The sequence below is a fragment of the Gavialis gangeticus genome, unplaced genomic scaffold, assembly GCF_001723915.1.
Source record: "Gavialis gangeticus isolate Ggan-Ray unplaced genomic scaffold, GavGan_comp1, whole genome shotgun sequence".
Taxonomy (NCBI): domain Eukaryota; kingdom Metazoa; phylum Chordata; order Crocodylia; family Gavialidae; genus Gavialis; species Gavialis gangeticus.
In genome coordinates this window covers 11915776-11935819 of record NW_017729026.1, presented here as the reverse complement: position 1 = coordinate 11935819, position 20044 = coordinate 11915776, and the positions used below count along the sequence as shown (strand labels likewise).

Below are 20044 nucleotides of genomic sequence, written 5' to 3'. Positions count from 1 at the left end.
GAGGGTGAGTTCCTCCTGCTTGTTCCCCATGCTACGGGCTCTTGGAACATGTCAGTATCATCACCAAAATTCCAGTGGATTTTTCTTAATGGAATGCATTTGACTCTGGATCTTAGCCATGTATTGAACTTCAGGAGAAGCTACAAGCCATATCTGTCTACTCTGACTTTTTCAGGGGAAGAAAATGGCTTTTGAGACTAAGGAAGACTCATGTTTGCAATAATTAACAAGTGTAAAGGGCACAATTAAAATGATCAAGGTCAAATCTCAAATCTGAGAACACTTGCAATTAAGCCTGAAATTCTACCTTTAGTAAAACTTCTGGTTTAAAACAATTGGGCTTGGGCATTATGGAAGAAGTTTTAGGCTCCTGTTCCACGACGGTTCAAGGATGTTTCAGAAACTAACAGAAATATCACAATAAAACCCTTTTGTGTGAAATGGTCTTTTACTGGACTACATCACTTCTCGAAATAGTTGTCCTGCTTTGCAACATAGGTATTCCAATGAGTCAAAAGCTTTTTGGTTCCTGTGGCAACGAATGCTGCACCAGGAGTTGCATCACTGGGAAATCCGGCCCAAGATTCATCCACTACAGAGGTGCAGCCATTTTTTAACTTCTAGACCTTCCATCGACTCATACCAATAGGTACATTTAGAAATGCTGCTATCAGTGTTCTCCACTGCTGTATAGTTTCTCACTTTGTCGCAGACATGCATTGTGGGCAGCCATTAGTTTCTGAAGCACTTTTGTATATACCTGTCCTTAACACCACTGTCAACCTTGCCATCATTATGAATAACCTTTACTGATGGGGTTTGCAGGGTCAGGCTCTTAGTATTTAGCGCTAACCAAAGAACCACACAAAGGCCCATCACAGAAAGATGCAGGAAGGGGTAGAAGAAACAGCAGAAGAAGGAGGAGGAAATAAAATGAAGATTTTTTTAGGACATCAATATTTGAGACTCAAGAAAGGAATTAAAATGTCACTAACAAAGCTAAGCCATGCAGTAAGACTGAGAACCACACCTGTAAATCTGCACCATTCCTGCTTGAGCTAAGATTAACTTCATACAGCAGGACTGAAGAAAATACCTCTTTACTTATTATTAGTGTGAACTGAGTAAACTGTCACTTTCTGACTTAAGTAATCACTGCAAGATTAATCATTTGGGGTTGATTTATAAAACCTGAAGAAGTGAATTTCTCTCTCACCTCCTTTCATCGCAGTTTGAAAAAATCACAGAACATTGGCAATCTGATCTGCAAAGAGTTCCATACTTAGGGGCAGTTGCTGCTACCAGTGAAGTAAAAAAACTCCCTTTGATTTCAGTGAGAACAGGCTTCAAAGATTTTGATAGGTTTGGGTATGTATCTTTGAAGTTCACTCATAACTAATTAAATGATTCTTAAAACAGCAGTATTGCCTGCTTTGTCAAATTTATCCTCTCATGATACTTAGTTACTTTCCTAGAGCTTCATTTCCTGAATTACGTCATATCAGAATCTCAGCTTTCATTTAAAAGTAGTATTCCCCTACATGTGGCTTTTGGGCAATGTGTTGACATGAAGACCCTCAGATATTGCTTATATCCATGTCAAAGGAAAATTTGAAAATTGTGGTTGACAGGTAAAGCAAAGTATGATGTTAGATGTATCATGCTAATGTTCTGTTCTATTGCCTAAAAGTCAGTGAAATATGAAGACCTTTATATGAAAAAAGAAACAGTAATTCTGTGGACAGATGTATGGGTATATAACTCTGGGCAGATGATGAGAATAGGACTTACTGTTCAAAAGCATATATCACCTGACCTGAGGTAAGCACTTCTATTTATTCCTATACTTTTACAATAGAGCTAAATCACTGCAACTTTAAACCTGAATAAATGTGGTTTAGAATTACAGTAGCTTAGCTCCATTTATAGTGGTTTAGGAAAAGCTGAGAGAGTTGATTCAATTCACCATCTCTCATTCTCATATAGAAGATCTGAAAATATTAACCCCTATTGCTCAAAAACCAAAAAGCAAATAAAAGACCAGAATATTTAGGTGATTAAAAACATAATGATTTTAAGCCAATTTCAAAATTTGAGGCCTCCTCCAAATTTTATTATATTTCATAAGAGGAATACTATATCCAGCGGAATTAAAAAAATTAATAATTGTAGTGATACTTAGGCTTAAACCTGACATTACAACTTGCAGTTTATGATGTATCCAGAACTTAGGACTAGAAGAGTGAAAGCTCTTTAGAACAAAAATTCTGCCTCTTTTTTGTTCATAAATGGCAACATTCTCTAAGTTAATGTATAACAAAAACCCAGATCTTTAAAGGCTCATTCCTTCTTTGCAGATCAAACAAAATAATATCATTGGGAATATTAAAAAAATAAATTTTAGTTACAAGTCAAATAGTATTCTCTCTTTTCTGCATTTGGACAATTTTACGAAGTTGTCAGTTTTGAAAGTTGACAGCTGACAGAAATAACCTTATGTACACTAATAGCAACAATGCACATTACAGAATGCAGTCTCAGTTCTCAAAGGTAAAATTCAAATTTTGAACATTGTGAGCTATGAAATTGAAATTTTGTTTTCATAGAACATTCAAACCTAAAATGCATTGGTCATGAATAAACAGAAATGCAGAGTTTGTTTATTAAAATAGTAAGGGAAATTACAAAAGGGGTATATAAGTTATTTATGGAAAATTTTGAGTAGAAGTTCATGGTAAGGTTCTTTCATTATTTTTAGTCCTAATGCCCTCTACAATAATTATGCCTTAGGACCTATGATGTGGTATTTAATAACAATGTGCTGGTTATATTACAAGATCATGGGAGCAGGGACTCTTTCTCTACAAAGTACTTATCAGAAGTGGATCTTGGGCTGTAGATCTGGCCAATTTAAAAAAAATGGATTTAGGAGCACTTTTGTATGTTTGACAACATCTGCTTTACACTATGATATTTCCATTTTTTAAAGATTGAATACAGAATGATGACGAGTGGGCAAGAACTGAGAAGTGCAATTAACTTCATTAGGCGACTGTTTATAGCTTTATGTGTACATACCTTCAGTACTTCACAGTGTGATATGCATTAGCCTACACAAAATAACAAACAAAGGCATGGCAAATATAATGTAGTAGGAAACTTCCTTTTAATCAATTTTAATGAGAAAAAAATGAATCCACATCACTGCTTTGTCAATAGAGGGTGTTGACAGCTGTGTTGCTCCCTGTTGTAACTCATGACACTTCACAGAAAGTGCCATGAGTTACAGCATTTCCTCTGTCCCAACAGACATTTGCTGTTGGGTCTGGGGGTACTAGGGAAATCAAGCTTCAGTTTGAAGCAGCTGTGTATCTGCAGCCACTCTCCCCTAGCACCACCCACTTACCCTTGCAGGTCCAGTGTTGTCTTTGGAATGGGAAGGGGAGAAAGGAAGGGAGAGAGCTTACTCTGGGATTTTCCCAGCCTGCAATGGAGGGTGGGGCAGGTGGATTGGAGACTCCCTCCACCTCAGGGAGGCTCCAGTCCATCCACCTCGCTCTCCAGTGCAGGCTGGGCAAACCTGGGAGCAGGGCTGGGCTGCTTTAGCCCAGCTCTGCTCCTAGCACATGCTGACAGAAGTTAATGAAGGTGCTCCACTTTGGAATACCTTCATCTGAACCCTCATATAATGAGGGTTCAGACTGTCATGCAGGCAAGCACTTTTGAAGCACTTTGTAACCATGCTCTTCTTCAAAGGCACAACCATAGAATGCTTTAGGAAGCCGATCACATGACAAAACTTCACTTGTGTCAGCACCCAGAGTTAAATTACCCTAAATATATTCAGTTTAATAACAAACAGAAAATTTTAAATTAAATATGAGCTGTAATTGTAGTCTCTGATTCAGGAAAACATATAAGCATATGTTTATGCCTCACTGATTTCATGTGCTTTAACTTAAGCACGTTTTTATTTGTTATTTCAAAATAGAGCTGTTTTCCTGAATTAGAGTCTAATTTAGTTTTAGTTATTTTCTTGAAAAGATTTTTGAAGTCAATAATGTAATTTATGACTTTTTTGTCCCTGGCACAATATGTTGCAAACTGTAATTTTTTAACTGAGTGACAAATACTACATTTAGGAATCAGATAACCAAGGAGAAATATTATTAACTTTTATATTTAAGCTCTATGTCTGAGGACCTCACTTCCATAAATATATTCAGAAAGAGATAAGCCAATGAAGTGGTATCTAACTTCAGGCTGCACTAAAATTCATGCATCTATTACAGTGCCACGTAAGCCCAGAAAGAAGATTTCAGAGTCTAATGTGAGGGGTTCATTTTAGTACATGCTTATGGACTATGAGCTGGAAAACACATATTTCTCATGTATTAATACCAGTTTGGGGATCTGGTCACAGTACAAAAAGTTATGATTGGCATTGTGACACATTCTTTTGGTGTTACTGTATACCACCTATGTCACAAAACAGAATACACCTGAATTTCATTTATGGATTATTAGAACTTTTACTAAGAGTGGAATAAAATTAAGATTACTTTGAGCCTTCTATACACAAAATGACCTTTGCAGTAATGGCTAGTTTGCTTAAAGCAGCGAGCACTCTGTCCTCCTCAGAAGACAATTAGTAAACGGTATTTCTTCACTGGTTTTCACCTCATGAAATAAGTTGTGACAAAGCTGTCTCAACATAACAGGTCAGGAATTTTCTCCCGCTTTGCCTCCCAAGCCAAAATGAGAGTTATAATACTACTTAAAATATGACAAAAGTAAATATCTGCTTGGATAGGGGTGGCTTTGCTTTGTTTACCTCGTTGTGTAATTTTGTACTTTCATTAATATTTGACTGTAAGTGTGAAATACCCTGTGAGAGCTCTGTGAAAGAGACACAATGAATATGTTCTAATACAGCATTATGGCTATAGCTTTAAACATTCAGTTTAGGAGCTACCAACATATGTCATTTGAATTCACTTTCATTCTATCCAACGTCGGGTTTTTTTAAGTTATTAGTTATCCTATTAATATTAAGCATTATTCTGACTTCAGATGTGCTTGCATAATTCTTGGTTGAATACAATAGGATTTCCATCGACATACCCTGAAGGCAAAATTGGGTTCTGTATGTGAAAGGTGGCAAGTTACAGATAAATTCAAGTTGAACAGCATCATTTTTAAATGTATATAATTTAAAGTAGATCCATAAAAAATAAGAGGGGAATTGGAACCAAAAACTTTGGCAGTTATGTTGATTGTGAGCAAACTATTAGTAATGACTGAAAAAAGATTCAGCCCTTCTGACTTGCACAGCTTAAATCTACATAGCGGGATAAAAAAAGAAAAGAAAAAAACTAGCTCATTAACATACCAAAGTATCCTACAAAGGCTTAGATTCATTGTGCCTTTGACAATTTGACTCCAGGCAAAGGTATGTGAAAACTTTTGATGTTGGGAGAACATAAGCATGTACAGGGAGTAGCAGGTCTTTATTCATTACACATTTGCAAAAGATTTTTTAAACCATCTTTGAAGATGGAAAGTAGAGGTTTCCAGTCAGAAAGTTTGTCTATTACTTCATATTTTTCTGTTTTGAAAAAAAAGCCTTCTGATGGCATTAAACAGAACTTTCAAACCACAGAGAAACTTATACAGTTAGAGTGTGCTAGTACCTCAGAGCAAGTCACCGGACCCAACCAAAGCTGACTTTCATTTCCTGACCCAGGCAGTGTTTTAAACCAAGATACACCTGCTTTTGTAATGTTCAAATCTGGGGGTGACTAGAAGCACAAACAACTGCACTGAGTTGAACCGGGTTATACCAGGGCTCAATCTGACTGTAAATGTGAATATTATATTTTACATAATGTAAAATATTTTTATAGGTTATACAATTAATTTTAAATAAAATTTATTTAAATAAAAACACTAATTTATGTATGTATTTATAGGCTTCCATTATTAACACTCCTGGTACAGCATTTTTAGATTGAAGTTTATGCAGGATAGTCAGTTGAGCTTTTCTACTAGCTCTTGACTAGTCTTTTAAAACTGGAGGCTCAATTTTTTAAAAAGAGTCTCAATTTTTTAAAAAATATTAAAATGAAATGAAATAGTTCAATAGTATCAAATGAAACAGTTTATATAGCCAAGCAGTTAATATGTCGAAAGGAGATCCCCTTCCATTCAGTTAACTCTGCCTGCGGGTTATGATCTGACTCAGCTCACATCTGTTCTTAAATTCCAATTACTCATAGTTCACCCAACAATATTTCTGCAACTGTAGCCCTTTTGATGTCAGGAATTACACTGTTCATGTTAAATTAAGGGATAATATATATCAGAGTAAAAACAACAACAACAAAGACCAAACTATTAGTTAGTTAAAATTGGTGGGTGCACCTACACATCAAATTAAAGTGATGCAATGAACTCTCGTGCAGTTTGCAGCATCTACATGTGCTCCCAGGACAGCAGCAATTTGAGCCAGGGTAGAGCAGGCCTGAGCTGGCAGGGTGTATGGGGGAGCCAGCCCCGGGCTCTGGGTGGCAGCCTTGGGCAGCATTGGGGCCAGTTGGGGCATGAGGGTGCAGAATCTGCAGAGCTGTATTGCTAGGCAGCAGCCAGGAGTCTGGTTCCTGCCAGTTGCCATCTACATGTGCATTTCAGCACAGTTAATTATTCTGCCATAAGATAGAACTGTCCAGACAGTACTATCTTATGGTGGAATTAATTTACTGCACCCTAATACTGCCATACATGTAAACAGTGATCCTTTACTATGGAGCTAATTAGTATACTCTACAATAAAGTGGTCATGTAGATGCCCCCTGTATCTCCACTAACCTTAATGAAGCATTACAGGTTTACACTAGATGAATATTTGCTTCAAAAGCATTAGAAAACTTGAAACAAAATCATAGGAGAGTAGGGCTGGAAGGAACCTTACAAGGACATCTAGTCCAACCCTCTGCTCAGGGGAGCATCGTCCCTGACTAAAAGATACCAACAAACCTGCTTGTGAGCATTTTCAGGGATGGAGATTCCATAACTTCTCTAGGCAATCTGTTTCAATGCTTAACTACCCTCAGAAAATTCCTCCTAATCTCCAACCTAAATTTCCTCTACTGCATCTTAAGTCTACTGCTTCTGGGCCTGGCCCCTATAGTTACAGAGAAAAGCCCATCTCCATCCTCTCTATAATTGCCCTTCAGGTATTTGAAGACTGTTATCAAACCCCAAGTGAGGCTTCATCAATGCTGAACAGAGTGAAAGAATCACTTTCCTTTATTTGAAAGTGATGCTCCTGTTAAAACAACTCAGTAGCTAATTAGCTCCACAATAAATTCTCTGTCTACATGTGCACCCATATTAGGGCATACTAAACCAATTGTCCACACAAATACTATTCTATGGTGGCATTACTTAGTGTGCCACAACAGGTGTACACGTTGATACGGCTGGCTGGGACACAAGGGTACTTCGGTGCAGGGGCGACCTGCCAGCTAGCCCCACGCTGGAGCACCCTCATGCCCCACCTAACCCCTCTACAGCACCGTGAGCCAGGTTGGAGCAGCCCTGGGCTAGCAGACTGACTCCCTGCCAGCTGGGGCTGCTCTGACTAGCTCAACATGCTGCAGCTGGCTCAACATACTACAGTCCTGGGTGCATATGCAAATGTGGCACCCAAGAGCAATAAACTCCAGCACAAAATGTGCCAGAGCTTTATTGGTTCACATTAACAGTGCATGTAGGTGCACCCAGCATGTTGTTGGCTTTTTTTGCATGAAGAACACACTGTTGGTTCATGTTCTACTTATGGACTACTGTACCCCCTAGGTCCTTCTCTGTAGTATTGCAGCCTAACCAGTCATTCCCAGTCTGGATTTGTTCATATAGTTATTCTGCCCAAAGTGCGAGATTTTTGCAGTTATCCTGCTCATCTGATGGGCAGATCACTGAGGAACCCCACTTAATACCCTTTCCCAACTAGATACTGAGTCATTGATGACTACTAATTGAGCACAATGATCCAGCCAGTTGTGTATCAACCTTACCGTACTTTCAAATGTAAGTTTTAGTTCACTTGGAAGCATCAGCATGAATCTCCTATTATACTCTTTTCTATCAGATTCCACTCTGAGATGCATGTGTAAGGTTCCCATTAAAGTCAAAGTCAACAGGAATTTCAAGCCTTCAAGGAAGGATAAGGATAAGATATTCAAAGCAATATTTTGTGCTAAGTGTTCTCATGCAAATGAGCTAAACACATTTAAAAGGATCTTGATCCCCAGTAAAAAAATATTTAAAACAGACACACAGCAAGAATATAGGAAAGAAAGGATGAAAAAGATACTAGCTGATGACAGCTAAGCTTTTAGATGAAAATAACTCCAAAATTTAGATCCACTTGTTCACTTCATGTACAACTGGATGTCAATGTAAAGCAGCCAAAAAGGAGGATAAACTTTACAGAGGACATCTATATTTCATTGGCCATAACTCTTAATTGGTTTTAAATAATTATGAAGATATCCAAGATTGAATCATTCTAACATCTTTAAAAAAAATCAAGTCTCTTCTGCTGTTGCTCAATCTCTATATCTTCCAGTTTCAAGAGACTAGTCAAGAGCTAGTAGAAAAGCTCAACTGACTATCCTGCATAAACTTCAGTCTAACAATGCTGTACCAGGAGCATTAATAAAGCAATAAATACATACATAAATTAGTATTTTTATTTAATTAAATTTTATTTAAAATTAATTGTATAACCTATAAAATATTTACATTATGTAAAACATAATATTCAAGCATCACATGTTTGCTCTTGAAAAATGACAGGAAGATAAACCACTGAACTGCTGAAAGTCGCTTGGAAAACCCCTGAAACAAGAGCTGAAAAAAGTGCTAAACTAGCTTTTGACAGAGGCAGCTCCATTTGAAGATGTAAAGAGAATTTTCATTTTTATTAAGCTAGCTTAGTATAGCGATTATTTCATTAAACATTCTTAAACCAACTGGGTACTGAAAGCACACACGCATACACGTGCGCATGCACACACACAAATACTAGTTTCCTTCTTCCAATCTATAACTAAAAATGAGGTATAAGAAATTGAAATATATTAGTTCTAAAATCTCTTTGGACTTGGGAAACAGAAATTACAACAATACAGTCATTTACAGATAATGCTTAATTTATTTAATAAAATCAGTTAGTTTTTTAATCAATCTGTGTAAATATCCTGGATAATAATGGGCAGAGAAAGCATATTAAAACATTTTTATATTTAAAATTGTTTTAGAATGTTGTTTTTTTCCATTTCTAATTGAGCTCTAATTTCCACACTGTGTAACTTGACACCAAAGCACAAGTAAAAACTAATTATTTCCTAGTCAAATCAATAAATGCATCATTCACCATTTTCCAGTATAATAAGTGGAAAAACTAAGAATATTAATGAATATATCTTAAGATATGAGATTAAGTTAATCATGTACAGATATAGTCTTTTCCTTTGGTTAGCAAAAGAGTACTGTGTGTAAATGCTATATCTAGTTGCAAATCAAAATACTTTAAATAGCTAACAGTGAAAATGAACTTTTCTTAAGGAAAATAACTAAAAAGTATAAATGGAAACCAAGATTGAAATCAGTTATTTAAATCCATGTTTCTTACTTGCTGAATTAAATCATGATTTAAATTGGCAATTTAAATCATTTTTAAAATTATTTTAATTTAATCATTCTAGTCTGTGGTGCCTTATGGTTTCAGCATTTCATAATGTATTTTATGCTATTTGAGCTGTTGTTATACAAAGAAGAGGCGCTTAGAACAGCCCTCAAATGAAGTGAAAACCTTGTCATACTTAATCCCATGGGAGTTTACCTTTGCTTTCACAAGTGCCAAGAATATTACCATCCATTATGTTTTAAAGTGTTTGCAGCTTGTAAGGCATCTACACCTAGGTTAATTAAACTCCAATGATGGGACTTTTTTATTACTATTCTTATCCTTTGTGTAGGCAGCATCTTAGAAAAGAATTTGGATATTGTCTCAGGGTGTATACAGACATTATACTGAGAAGTCTAGGAAGTTAGATTGGGTTAAAAATAGCCACCCTATTTAACTGAGTGATCAGATGCATGCTGGGAGCCCAATTTAAGGTAAATCAAGGGGGGGTGAGAGGTAGGAAGAATTAGGGATTGGCAGAATTGGGAGACTAGTGAGATCTGCAGGGGGATTTAGGAGGATTAGAAGGGTTTGCAGGGTTCACAGAGGTATTGGTCAGGTCTGGAAGTGGTACAGCAGGGTCTGTAGGTTAACTTGGGGAGATCAGGGTGGGGGGTGAGATTAGAGAGCCTCTCTGATCCCACCAATCAACCCCCGTTTCCGGCTCTCCACCCCCTGCCAAACCTCACAATCCTGCCAAACTGCCAATCCCTGAAACTACTCCCAGTGCCAGTTTTACTGGTGTTCACCTGATCAAAGTATGTCAGGGTCATGGAAAGAGCAGGCAAATCTGGGGTGAGAGCTAGCAGCTCTGTGGGGGGGACTGGTTGGAATGGGGTTCTAGTGGCTCTGTGGGGTTAGTCCCCACCCTCACTTACCTTGATTGGTCTCCTGGCACTGATGAGTGCCGGTAAAACCATAACCAGGGGCAGTTTGTGGGCTGAGGTGGGGGTAGATTCAGGGAAGCTAAAAATAGCCCGGTGGCAGGGGGGATAGGAAAAACACAGCCCCAGGGCTGAAACAGATAGGTTTCCCAGTCTGGGGGCTTCACTGCAAATGTGTATATTCATTTAAATCAATCTAACCACGGCCAATCTAACTTAGCGCACCTCTCAGGAGGACTAAGTTGAGATCGGGCTAGCCATTTTTTAACTAATCTCACCTTTGGGGAACGTCTGTACAGTTCAGCACTTAAAAAAACCTAACTAGGGATCTAAGTGTAAGTTCCACACGTGTGCAAAGTAAATTAGAGCGGGCAGCTATTTTTAACTCAGTCTAACCTCCTGAATGTCTGTATGAACTCTCAGTATATTTCTATCAAGATACAAGGTAAAGATGCTATGCAACATATGACAGGAAAAAGCTCTTACCTTTACATTTTTAGCACTAGTTTAAACATTTCTTTTTAGTTTTGGATTGCTACTCTGAATTTAAACACAGCACAATTTTATAATGCAGGGGTGGTAATCTATGGCCCATGGATCTGGCCTGTGGAACCTTTGGATCCAGCCTACAAATGTGGGGCTTTGGCAACATTCAGGTGCAAGGGCATGGGTGACTCATGCCACCTGAGTCGGGGGGAGCACATGCTTCCCTAGCCACCAGTCAGTGACCGGGGGTGAGGGGAGGTCCCCCCGTGACCAGTCTCACTGAGGGGGGGGGTCCCCCACACAGCCAATCTTGGAAGTGCTGACAGCGCTCCTGGAAGTGGCCTCAGTGCTCCCAGAAGTGCCAGCAACGTTTCACCTGGTGCTCCCACTCTCCAGCCAGTGCTTGCAGGGAGGGCACCAGTGCTCCTGCCTGCCCTCCCTGCCCATCACCTAAGCAGGGAGCATGGCCTGTCAGGGGATGCACCAGCACGCTCAGGGGGTGCACATGCACCCCCATGCACTCCCTGCACATTGCCACTGTGCAAGGGGCATCTTCTTTGGGCACTCTCCCTATGCCACTGCAGGAAACAGAGCTGGCTACGGGAGCTTTCCTTTTCTAGCCATGGAGACACGTAACAAGTGGCAGGGTCCTATCACCTGCTTACTGCTGACCTGGAATGGGTTATTCCAGCCCATAGCTGGAAAAGGTTGTCCACCCTTGTTATAATGCTTAAATTGATGGTATATAGATATACTATCAAAAGTTTTAGGATTCACACAGCCCTAAAGAATTTTAGAGATTTTCTATGAATGTTGAATTGTTTAAAGTAAAAATATCAAAAATGAAGATATCAGCCCAGATATTGGAAAAACCATCATGTTCATATGTGCAGGTGCATGCCCATAAAATGCACAAATGGCTTCACTTTTGCTGTTACTGTTATTTGAAGATGTAAATAATGTAACTTAGCAATCAAATTAACTAGTCTCAAAGCACCGTTTACCTGAATGGGCTCTAAAGGAAGCTAATTGTTTCTACCAAAAGTGGGAGGGTTTAGTAAGGGAGCTAGCAGAATCAGGTATGCCAAATTTTTTTCATAATTGATGAGTCAGAGAGTTCTACTTCATCCTGAACAAAAGGGCAGGATACCATATTTGCCTCCTGACTGAGGATCTATCAAATATTAAGCTGATGCTGTACTTGATCTGAGCCAAAAGAATAAAGCATGCTCTTCTTTCATATTATAAAATATGTATATACTCATTTATCTTGAACTGAGAACAGTTAGGAACTTATTTTATGAACTAATATGATTATATTGCATGGGAACTTCATGTCTCCTGAAGGGTTCATTTAGTTTTCACCTCAGTACATCCAAAGCATGTACACATACCATTATGACTATGTACTCCAGGCTCTCCCAGGTGTTATTTCTTATATGTCAGCACTGTCGTGACCTGTGTTAATTTTAAAGTGTGCAGAGCTTGCTAAATCTTCCTCTTCAAAAATACTTTATGACTTGTCTATTGGACTGAGCACAGGGCAGAAATCCAGAAAAAGAGTCCTGATTTCTTTTCACCAACAAGCTCAGGCAAGTCACTTTGAGCTAAGTCAGTTCCTTTGACTGCCCCAAATAATACAAATTGTATGGTATGCTTCTCTCAGCAGAGGCATAGATGCTGAAGTGTGATGCAGTCTAAATCAACTCCATGCTAGAAACACTGCTTGGAAGCATACTTCATACTCATTCCTGCTCTGTGTCTCTGAAATGAGACAGTACAGCTACCTTATAGTGGCCCTGAATGTGCCACAGACAGACCAAACACTTTTGGACTCTCTTCTCTAGTCGCTAAGTATAAAAATAATCCCTGAAGAGTCTAAGAACAAGATGATGACATGCTTATCTCTTTGCCATGACTTAATAGTAATGGGCAGAACATATTTCTTAGCAGTGCTTCCAGGATCATCACTGAGGTGGTGTAGATATCTGTCTTGTTCAGTCCCTACTCAATCCATCCCAGCCATATAGTTGACACATACTTATTTCCCTCTCTGCATTGTATCAGTAGACTAGCTTGTGCTTTTCAAGGGGCAGAACTAAGGACACAGACAGAAGTGACAATTTGAAAGTAGCCTACAGAAGCCATGACCAAACAGAAGTGCATGGCTGCAGACTGCTTTAAAAGAGCCCAACCCCATGAAAATCTGAATCCCCATTATATGAGGGTTCAGACAAGCATGCTCCAAAACAGATCACCTTCCATAACTTGTGTCTGCAGTGCTCCCAGCCCCACAGCTGCTTTCAGAGTAAGTGGGGGGAAGGGAACAGAGGGAGTTTGGTGTGGGGTTTCTTCAGCTAGTGCTGGAGGGTGGGGTGGGTGGATTGGAGATAGCCCACCTCAGGGTGGGGTGCTCCAATCCACCCATCCCACCCTTTAGCATCAGCTGGAGACCGCAAGAATGAGCTCCCTTCCCCCCCTCTCATTGTGAAAACAGCATCTGAGCTGGGAGGGGGGGAATGGTGTTGGTATGGAGACTGAGGCTGCAGGCTTGAAGCAAGCAGCTGGAATCCCCAACTCCCAGACACAACACCAAACTCATGCTGGGTCCAGGGGATGGCTGCAACTCATAGCACTCCCTGCAAAGTGTTATAAGTTGCAACAAGGAGCTGCTTTTCTGTGTGCTAAGGGTCTGTTCCTTCATCTACCACCTTGATGGGAGCACACTGATGGCAGGAGCTCTCTTGCTCCTGTTGCAAACTATGATACCCATAGATCACACCAGAATCAAGGCAGGCTTGTTCCCCATTCAGCTCCTAATTTTTGACTGACAATAAAATTATATTTTTTAAGCTCACAGGTGCATTGGGAGGATACAGCAGTTAATATTTGTACTGAGGTATGGGATAATATTAAATAATAGATATTCATTAATAATACAATTTTAAAGTTTTGTTTCTAACGCCACAGCTACCTGTGGCTCGATTCATTGGATTTATCTCCTAAGCATTTGTTGAATTAGTAAACTAGACATTGTCGGTTTTCTAATGGCTTATGTGGACTTCCTACAAAGATATTTATTACTCAATATGTCATGGCTTATTTTTATCCAATTGGATTTGGTTGCCATGATCTTGCCAAGAAATTTTTAGTTAAGATAAAAGCAGGTAGTATATACAGAGGCTGGGGTTACAAATTATGGGCCAGGTTTTCTACTTTTCAGCTCCATTTTTAATGCCAGTTAATTTTCATGGTGTTACCATGATGTAAAACTATAGTAACAACCAGCTAAGCCATCTCCACATGTCTTATACAATTAACAACACATAAAAGGTCATTACCTGGAAGTGGACTATCATACAACTTTATCTAGATAGTGCCTCAAGGCCCCACAAAAATGGAGAATCTCTCCCTAATTAAAAAGCCAAAGGCAACATTTAAGCCAGTGGTTCACAAACTTTTAGAATCAAGCCCCCGAGAAAATGTCAGCTCTTAGTTTTCACTCATTTTTTACTATGGAAAAATAATAGAGTAATTCTTATATTGCATAAACGTAGAAAGGCCACAACAGGTCAGAATGTTTTTGAAACCATGGATTACTATTTGAAATCTCTTGGTTTAGCTTGTGAATCATGTAGGTGTTTGCACAATAAGAGTGCTAATATTGTGTGGCACACTGGGGCAACTTTAAGACACAACACCTCATGATGCTGCAGCACCCTGGTTGAGAATCACTGCATTAGGTCTCTCTTCCAATGATAATCTATGGAGCTCCAGATTCTCTGGTTACCACATGGTGCTTTCTAAAATTTGGATCTAATATACCTCATAGGGATGTTTTCTGACAATATGAACAATGTGTGACTGACGGTCTAATGGTATTCAAGACAAAAGGTATTCATCGAGAAATAAGAAGATTCATTCTCTTGTGGCCAGCAAGACCCTGTTTTATTTCTTCCCAGTCGATAATATGCTAGGTTGTCCCTAAACCACGAAACATTTTAACTGCTTTTAGTCTTAAAACAAATATTTTGCTGCAGTTTGGATTTGAAATTTCAGGCTCCATCACCTGCAGCAACAAGTGGAAAGATAAACCACCCTGAAACTATAGACTCGAATTAAAAATTGAGTATTCTACCATGGATTAAACTTTGAATCCATCTACCGAGTTAGATGTAAAAGTTAGCAACATAACCTTATTCCACACACAGACACACACACACACACACACACGCACGCGCGCGCGCGTAAAAAGTGGCTTCCACAGCCTCATTGACCTATCGGTTGAAGGTCAAACTTCAGTAGAACTGAAATCTATCATCTGAAGACTCTACTGTCACACATACACATTCTTGCAGCTCATCAACACCTGTAAATGTGATATATTTTATGCTTCTCTATCAGCAACCAACGGTAAAGAACTTCTCCTTTTAAATTAACACATACCAGAAACAGCAACAAAGGATTACCGTAAGTATATTTAATAAGCCTGGCACATTTGATATTAATTCTGAACTAGTTTGCATTAGGGATAGATCTACAACTGAAACGGTCATCAAACAATATAGACACATTCTGCTCTCATCCCTATGCTTACAACTTTCATTAAACATCTGCACGTATCTAAGGTCAAATAGAATCTGCAGGTAGCAACTACAAAAAAAAGCAGTTTCCACCAAATCTGAGCAAACTGGTCTCAGTGTTTGTGTTAGAGCTGTCAGGATGTACCACCTGTTTTACTGGTATTTGCTGCCAGGAACAAATTACGTAACCATCAACTACTGATCATACCCCCAAAAAAAAATCGCATCCATTGGACAGCCTTATTTTGATGATCCTTAAATAATGAAACATCCAGCAAAAGAAGGACAAGTCTTGACATTCTGCTAGTTTGCAGCCATTAGAAAACAGATTCATTGTCTAATAGTGCTTAATGTGAATCCTCTTACAACTAAATTAGAACTGAAAAATGAAAGATAAGCATGCAGCTTTAATACAGTGAAATACCACTGAAAGAAAGAAGGAAAGAAAGAAAGAAAGATCAGAAGGGTTTTTAAAAGCCTATTTTTTTAATGTCATTATTAAACTTGGATGAACAGTGGATTGATCCACAACAGAAAAAGATTGGCATGAAATTCCACTAAAAATTGAAAAAAAATATGGAATTCTAAACAGCTTTCTGTCACACAGTGGTTGATAAAATATTGTTATGTGTCTAAGATGTTATTTAAATATGAATGGTCAGGAAACATGAATATTTCATGGACTTCAATATTTTAGGATAAAAGTTTCTTGGTTTATATGATTACTTCTCATTCTTTTCAGCCTATCCATAAAGTACTTATTCAAGCACAACTCACTGGCTTCTTTGGGAGTTTTACCTGAAAAAGTATTTTGGGATCAGTACTGTTTTCTCTTAATCAACATTAAAACCTAGCAAACTTGTTCCCAACTATGCAACTGGTTCTGTGCAAACAGATCTCTTTGCTTCTACTGCACCCCTTTCAGGGCTGCAGAGCTGAGCTCTACCATTCTGAACACACGTGCATCTCCCATCAGCAAAATGTGCATTAAACTCAGTTTTTGTCTACCTGAAGATTTCGGGATTGAACCATTTATATTTTGTCCAGTCTCTTCATTTTAGTATCTAAAAGCTCCCCTTCTCTATCACTTTTAGTGTCACTGTCTAAGCGATGGTTGCTCAGGTTGCTATTTTTAGAGGCATGTAGTGATTTAGCTTCACTAACCAGTAGAGCCTCTGGCTACTGGGAGAAACATTTCTCATACAAAACACACATCCTACAGGAAAACTGCTGTTTCCTAAAAGCAATAAATCATACTGACATGCTGACTCAATTAAAGTGTCAAAGTACAAGTCTTTTTCTGTTAATTGTATTTGAAAATGGTTACCGTACCTTCTGTTGTAATCTCAGCCATAACTGCGATGGTAAGAGATACTCTGCAAAAAGGTCAAGTAATACTGGCAGCTTAGCTTATATTTCTCTAAGAGGAGATGAAGAATTAAAGAATGGGAGGTCCTCTGCTTCTCTTACTCTGTTTCTTCTTATTTCGTGCTTCTTTGAACTTTGTTTTCTCTGCAGAGTCCTGCCCCTACCAGAACAACCTAAACCTTTCCCAAGGCAATGCTTGCAGCTCAAACTAAAGTATCAGCTTCTAAAAAAATAGCCATGCCTCATAGCGAATCTTCAGCACGTTTTTTCTGATATCCTAAGAAACACAAATGCTATCAATAAAAATAATATCCAGCTCCAAATGGGACAGCAAAGCATAAAAAGGCAGCCAAAAGCAAAGGAACTGGAAAGAACTGTTTAAAGCTCCTGCAGCTTCCCTAATATAATTACAGTTCTTTTGGGGGGTAGTCAGAAAATATGAAATATAGAGTCCAAAGTAACCTTATCCATCCTAGCTCAAACTTATTCTTAGCACACTCAATGCTTAGCACATTCTTCCTGGCCTTATTTGGATTAGGGAGGGTCCTGTGAAGTCTGGCAGTCACTAATAGTGAGGGTAAATTTAGGTGATTTTCTCCACTTTGACTCTCAATCCCAGTTCCTGAGAAACAGCTCAGATCACATCACCCATGAATATCTGTACTTTCTCTTCTCTTTGGCAAGGAGATTTCACACACGTGAGGATATCATAAATGTAGTTTATGCAAGCTAGTAAGTAAAATTCTTGGCTGTATCCAGTATCCTTTAACATGTTAAACACACTGTCCACAGTTATTAAGCAGATCACATTTTTTCAGGCCTAATTCAAAGACAAACACACTTGTAAATTTAAGTAAACATTTATTTAAAATTCAGTGCCATTAGATTTTAATAAAAATATGAATATGAAAAACCTAGCAAATCACTATTCACTACAGTGCCTGTATCCTCAAACTGCAGGGTTGTGTGTTCTTGTACCTGGAAACTTAAAATGAAATGAACTACAATCTATCCTTGAACCAGCATTCCTTCACATGGGAGTCACTTGAAATCAGAAACTGACTCTAGCAGGACTGTAACTGGGGAACCTATAGTCAGCGAATAACTACAAAGGCTGGCATTTGCACTTCTGAGCTCTACTACATGATTAGTATGCACCTGGCTGTGTGCTAGGGTGTAACAAAATAAATCTGTTTATATGGTGGGCAACACATGGAAGGGGAGTCTCGCTGAACCGGCTGTCCACAAGCTTTATCTTTATCCTGGAGTGTGGGTTGTGGTTGTTTGATGATCCTTTTTGTAGGTGTCAGTGTGGGATGACTTGAAAAAAGTTACTTTGTGCCCAAAAGCTTGTCCAACAACTCTCCCAACCCTATGGTTGATCTAATAAAAGATATCACAAAACAAAACACAAAAAATAAAACCCCTTGCCTCAAAGTCTCTAATAACCTCATCAAAGAAAAAGCTCCATTCTTGTCCTCCCCAACCTGTTAGATACTATTATTAGTTTCAATCCATATTTTTCTTTTTTAATATTTGTCCTTTCTTGGTTTTCCTGACAGGTGTTGAGAGCAAATTACTCCTTTAGTAGAGTGACAAAAGCAAGTTCTTACAGTGAAGTTTAAGCAAGACTAGAAACAACACAAAGCAACAATGCAAGATCTAGTAAAATTTTAAGTTTAGCAGGAAGCTCTACACATTTTTTTATTATTTATTTATAATGGTCAGTATTTCAAGAGTGAGATTCAACCTTATCTTAGGGGGAAAGCTTAAGGGCATAACTCTTAAGCTCGTAAAGTAAAGGCTAGTCCTCTGCAGAGCGATGAATCTTTTACAATATTGGCACTTCATAACTTCAGGAAAAATATATCTATTGGATTTTTCCATTTTTAAACAAGGAAAAATTATAGCTTCCCTATGGGTCTCCCATATGTTATCTCTATCTTTCTGATTTCACACTTTTGCCCTGTTTTCCCTCCCTCCAAGGAAGGAAAGCATGAGTAAAAGCTCTCCTAATTTTTTTTCAGACCACTGGGTGGTCTATTCACACATGAATAAATCATGGGGCAATCATGAGTCTTGAATAAACATCTGTCCAGTTCTAAGATTAAACTGTATTACAGAGCTACAGTCTAGTCTCCATATCCATGGCAGTCTAAATTTTGGCCAGCTTGTGTGAATTGGAAAGGCAACAAAGTCAAAGCTTTGCCTACTCTCTATCCATTTGAATGGACAAAGAGGTAGCAGTCTGACAAAGGAACATAAAGTGAAATTCAAATAAAGGAGGCCAGTGGCACTTTACAGCCCTTTAACCCCTTCATGACCATATACTACAAACCATAATATAGCCCAAAACAGAAGTCCTGAACAGTGATCGTAACAAAGCAAGCTAGTACTTTTATTTATTTACATATAAACAAAGGGGAAAAAACAGGGTTTTGTTGGGGTTTTTTTTACTATTTGACAAGCTCTACTACTAACTCCTTCTTTTAGGGTGCAGACAGACATTACGGCCCCACTCTAACTCATGGCATTTAAGTAAAGCACCATGACTTACAACACCTCCCTCCTGAACCCAACAGACATTTGCCTGTTGGATCGAGGGGAGGGGGCAGGGAGCTCCCAGTTAATGAATGGCCAGATATCGAGGAAGGGGCAGAGAACAGGGTCCCTCTCTCCTTGTAGACATCCCCCAGCTAACCTAGCTGGGGTATTGGGGGAAGCCAGATCAGGACCCTGAAGCAAGGGGGCTCTGTTTCCCTCCCCATCCCCAACTCAGCTCTGGCCATTTAGTGGCCTAGAACTCCATATTGGCTGCTCCTGGCTGTTGAATGGTCAGAATTAGAGGGGGAGGGGGAAATGGAGCCCCCTAACCTTGCAGGTCCAACTCAGTTGCCCCCAGCACCCCAGCCAGGGTATCTGGTGAGCAGCCCCATTCCCCACCCCTTCTCCCCCCAGATCTGGCCATT

General features: G+C 38.9%; 1 protein-coding gene across 1 annotated transcript in view; it reads right to left on the bottom strand.

Annotated features, from left to right (window-relative positions):
- The window catches only part of TRDN (triadin), a 209809-nt gene extending 192330 nt beyond the window's left edge, over window positions 1-17479 (bottom strand). Inside the window, exon 1 of the mRNA XM_019520213.1 lies at window positions 17040-17479. Within this exon, the coding sequence (XP_019375758.1) occupies window positions 17040-17061 (22 nt within the window). The 5' untranslated portion in view covers window positions 17062-17479. The remainder of the gene's footprint in view (window positions 1-17039) is intronic.
- Window positions 17480-20044: the final 2565 nt, after the last annotated feature.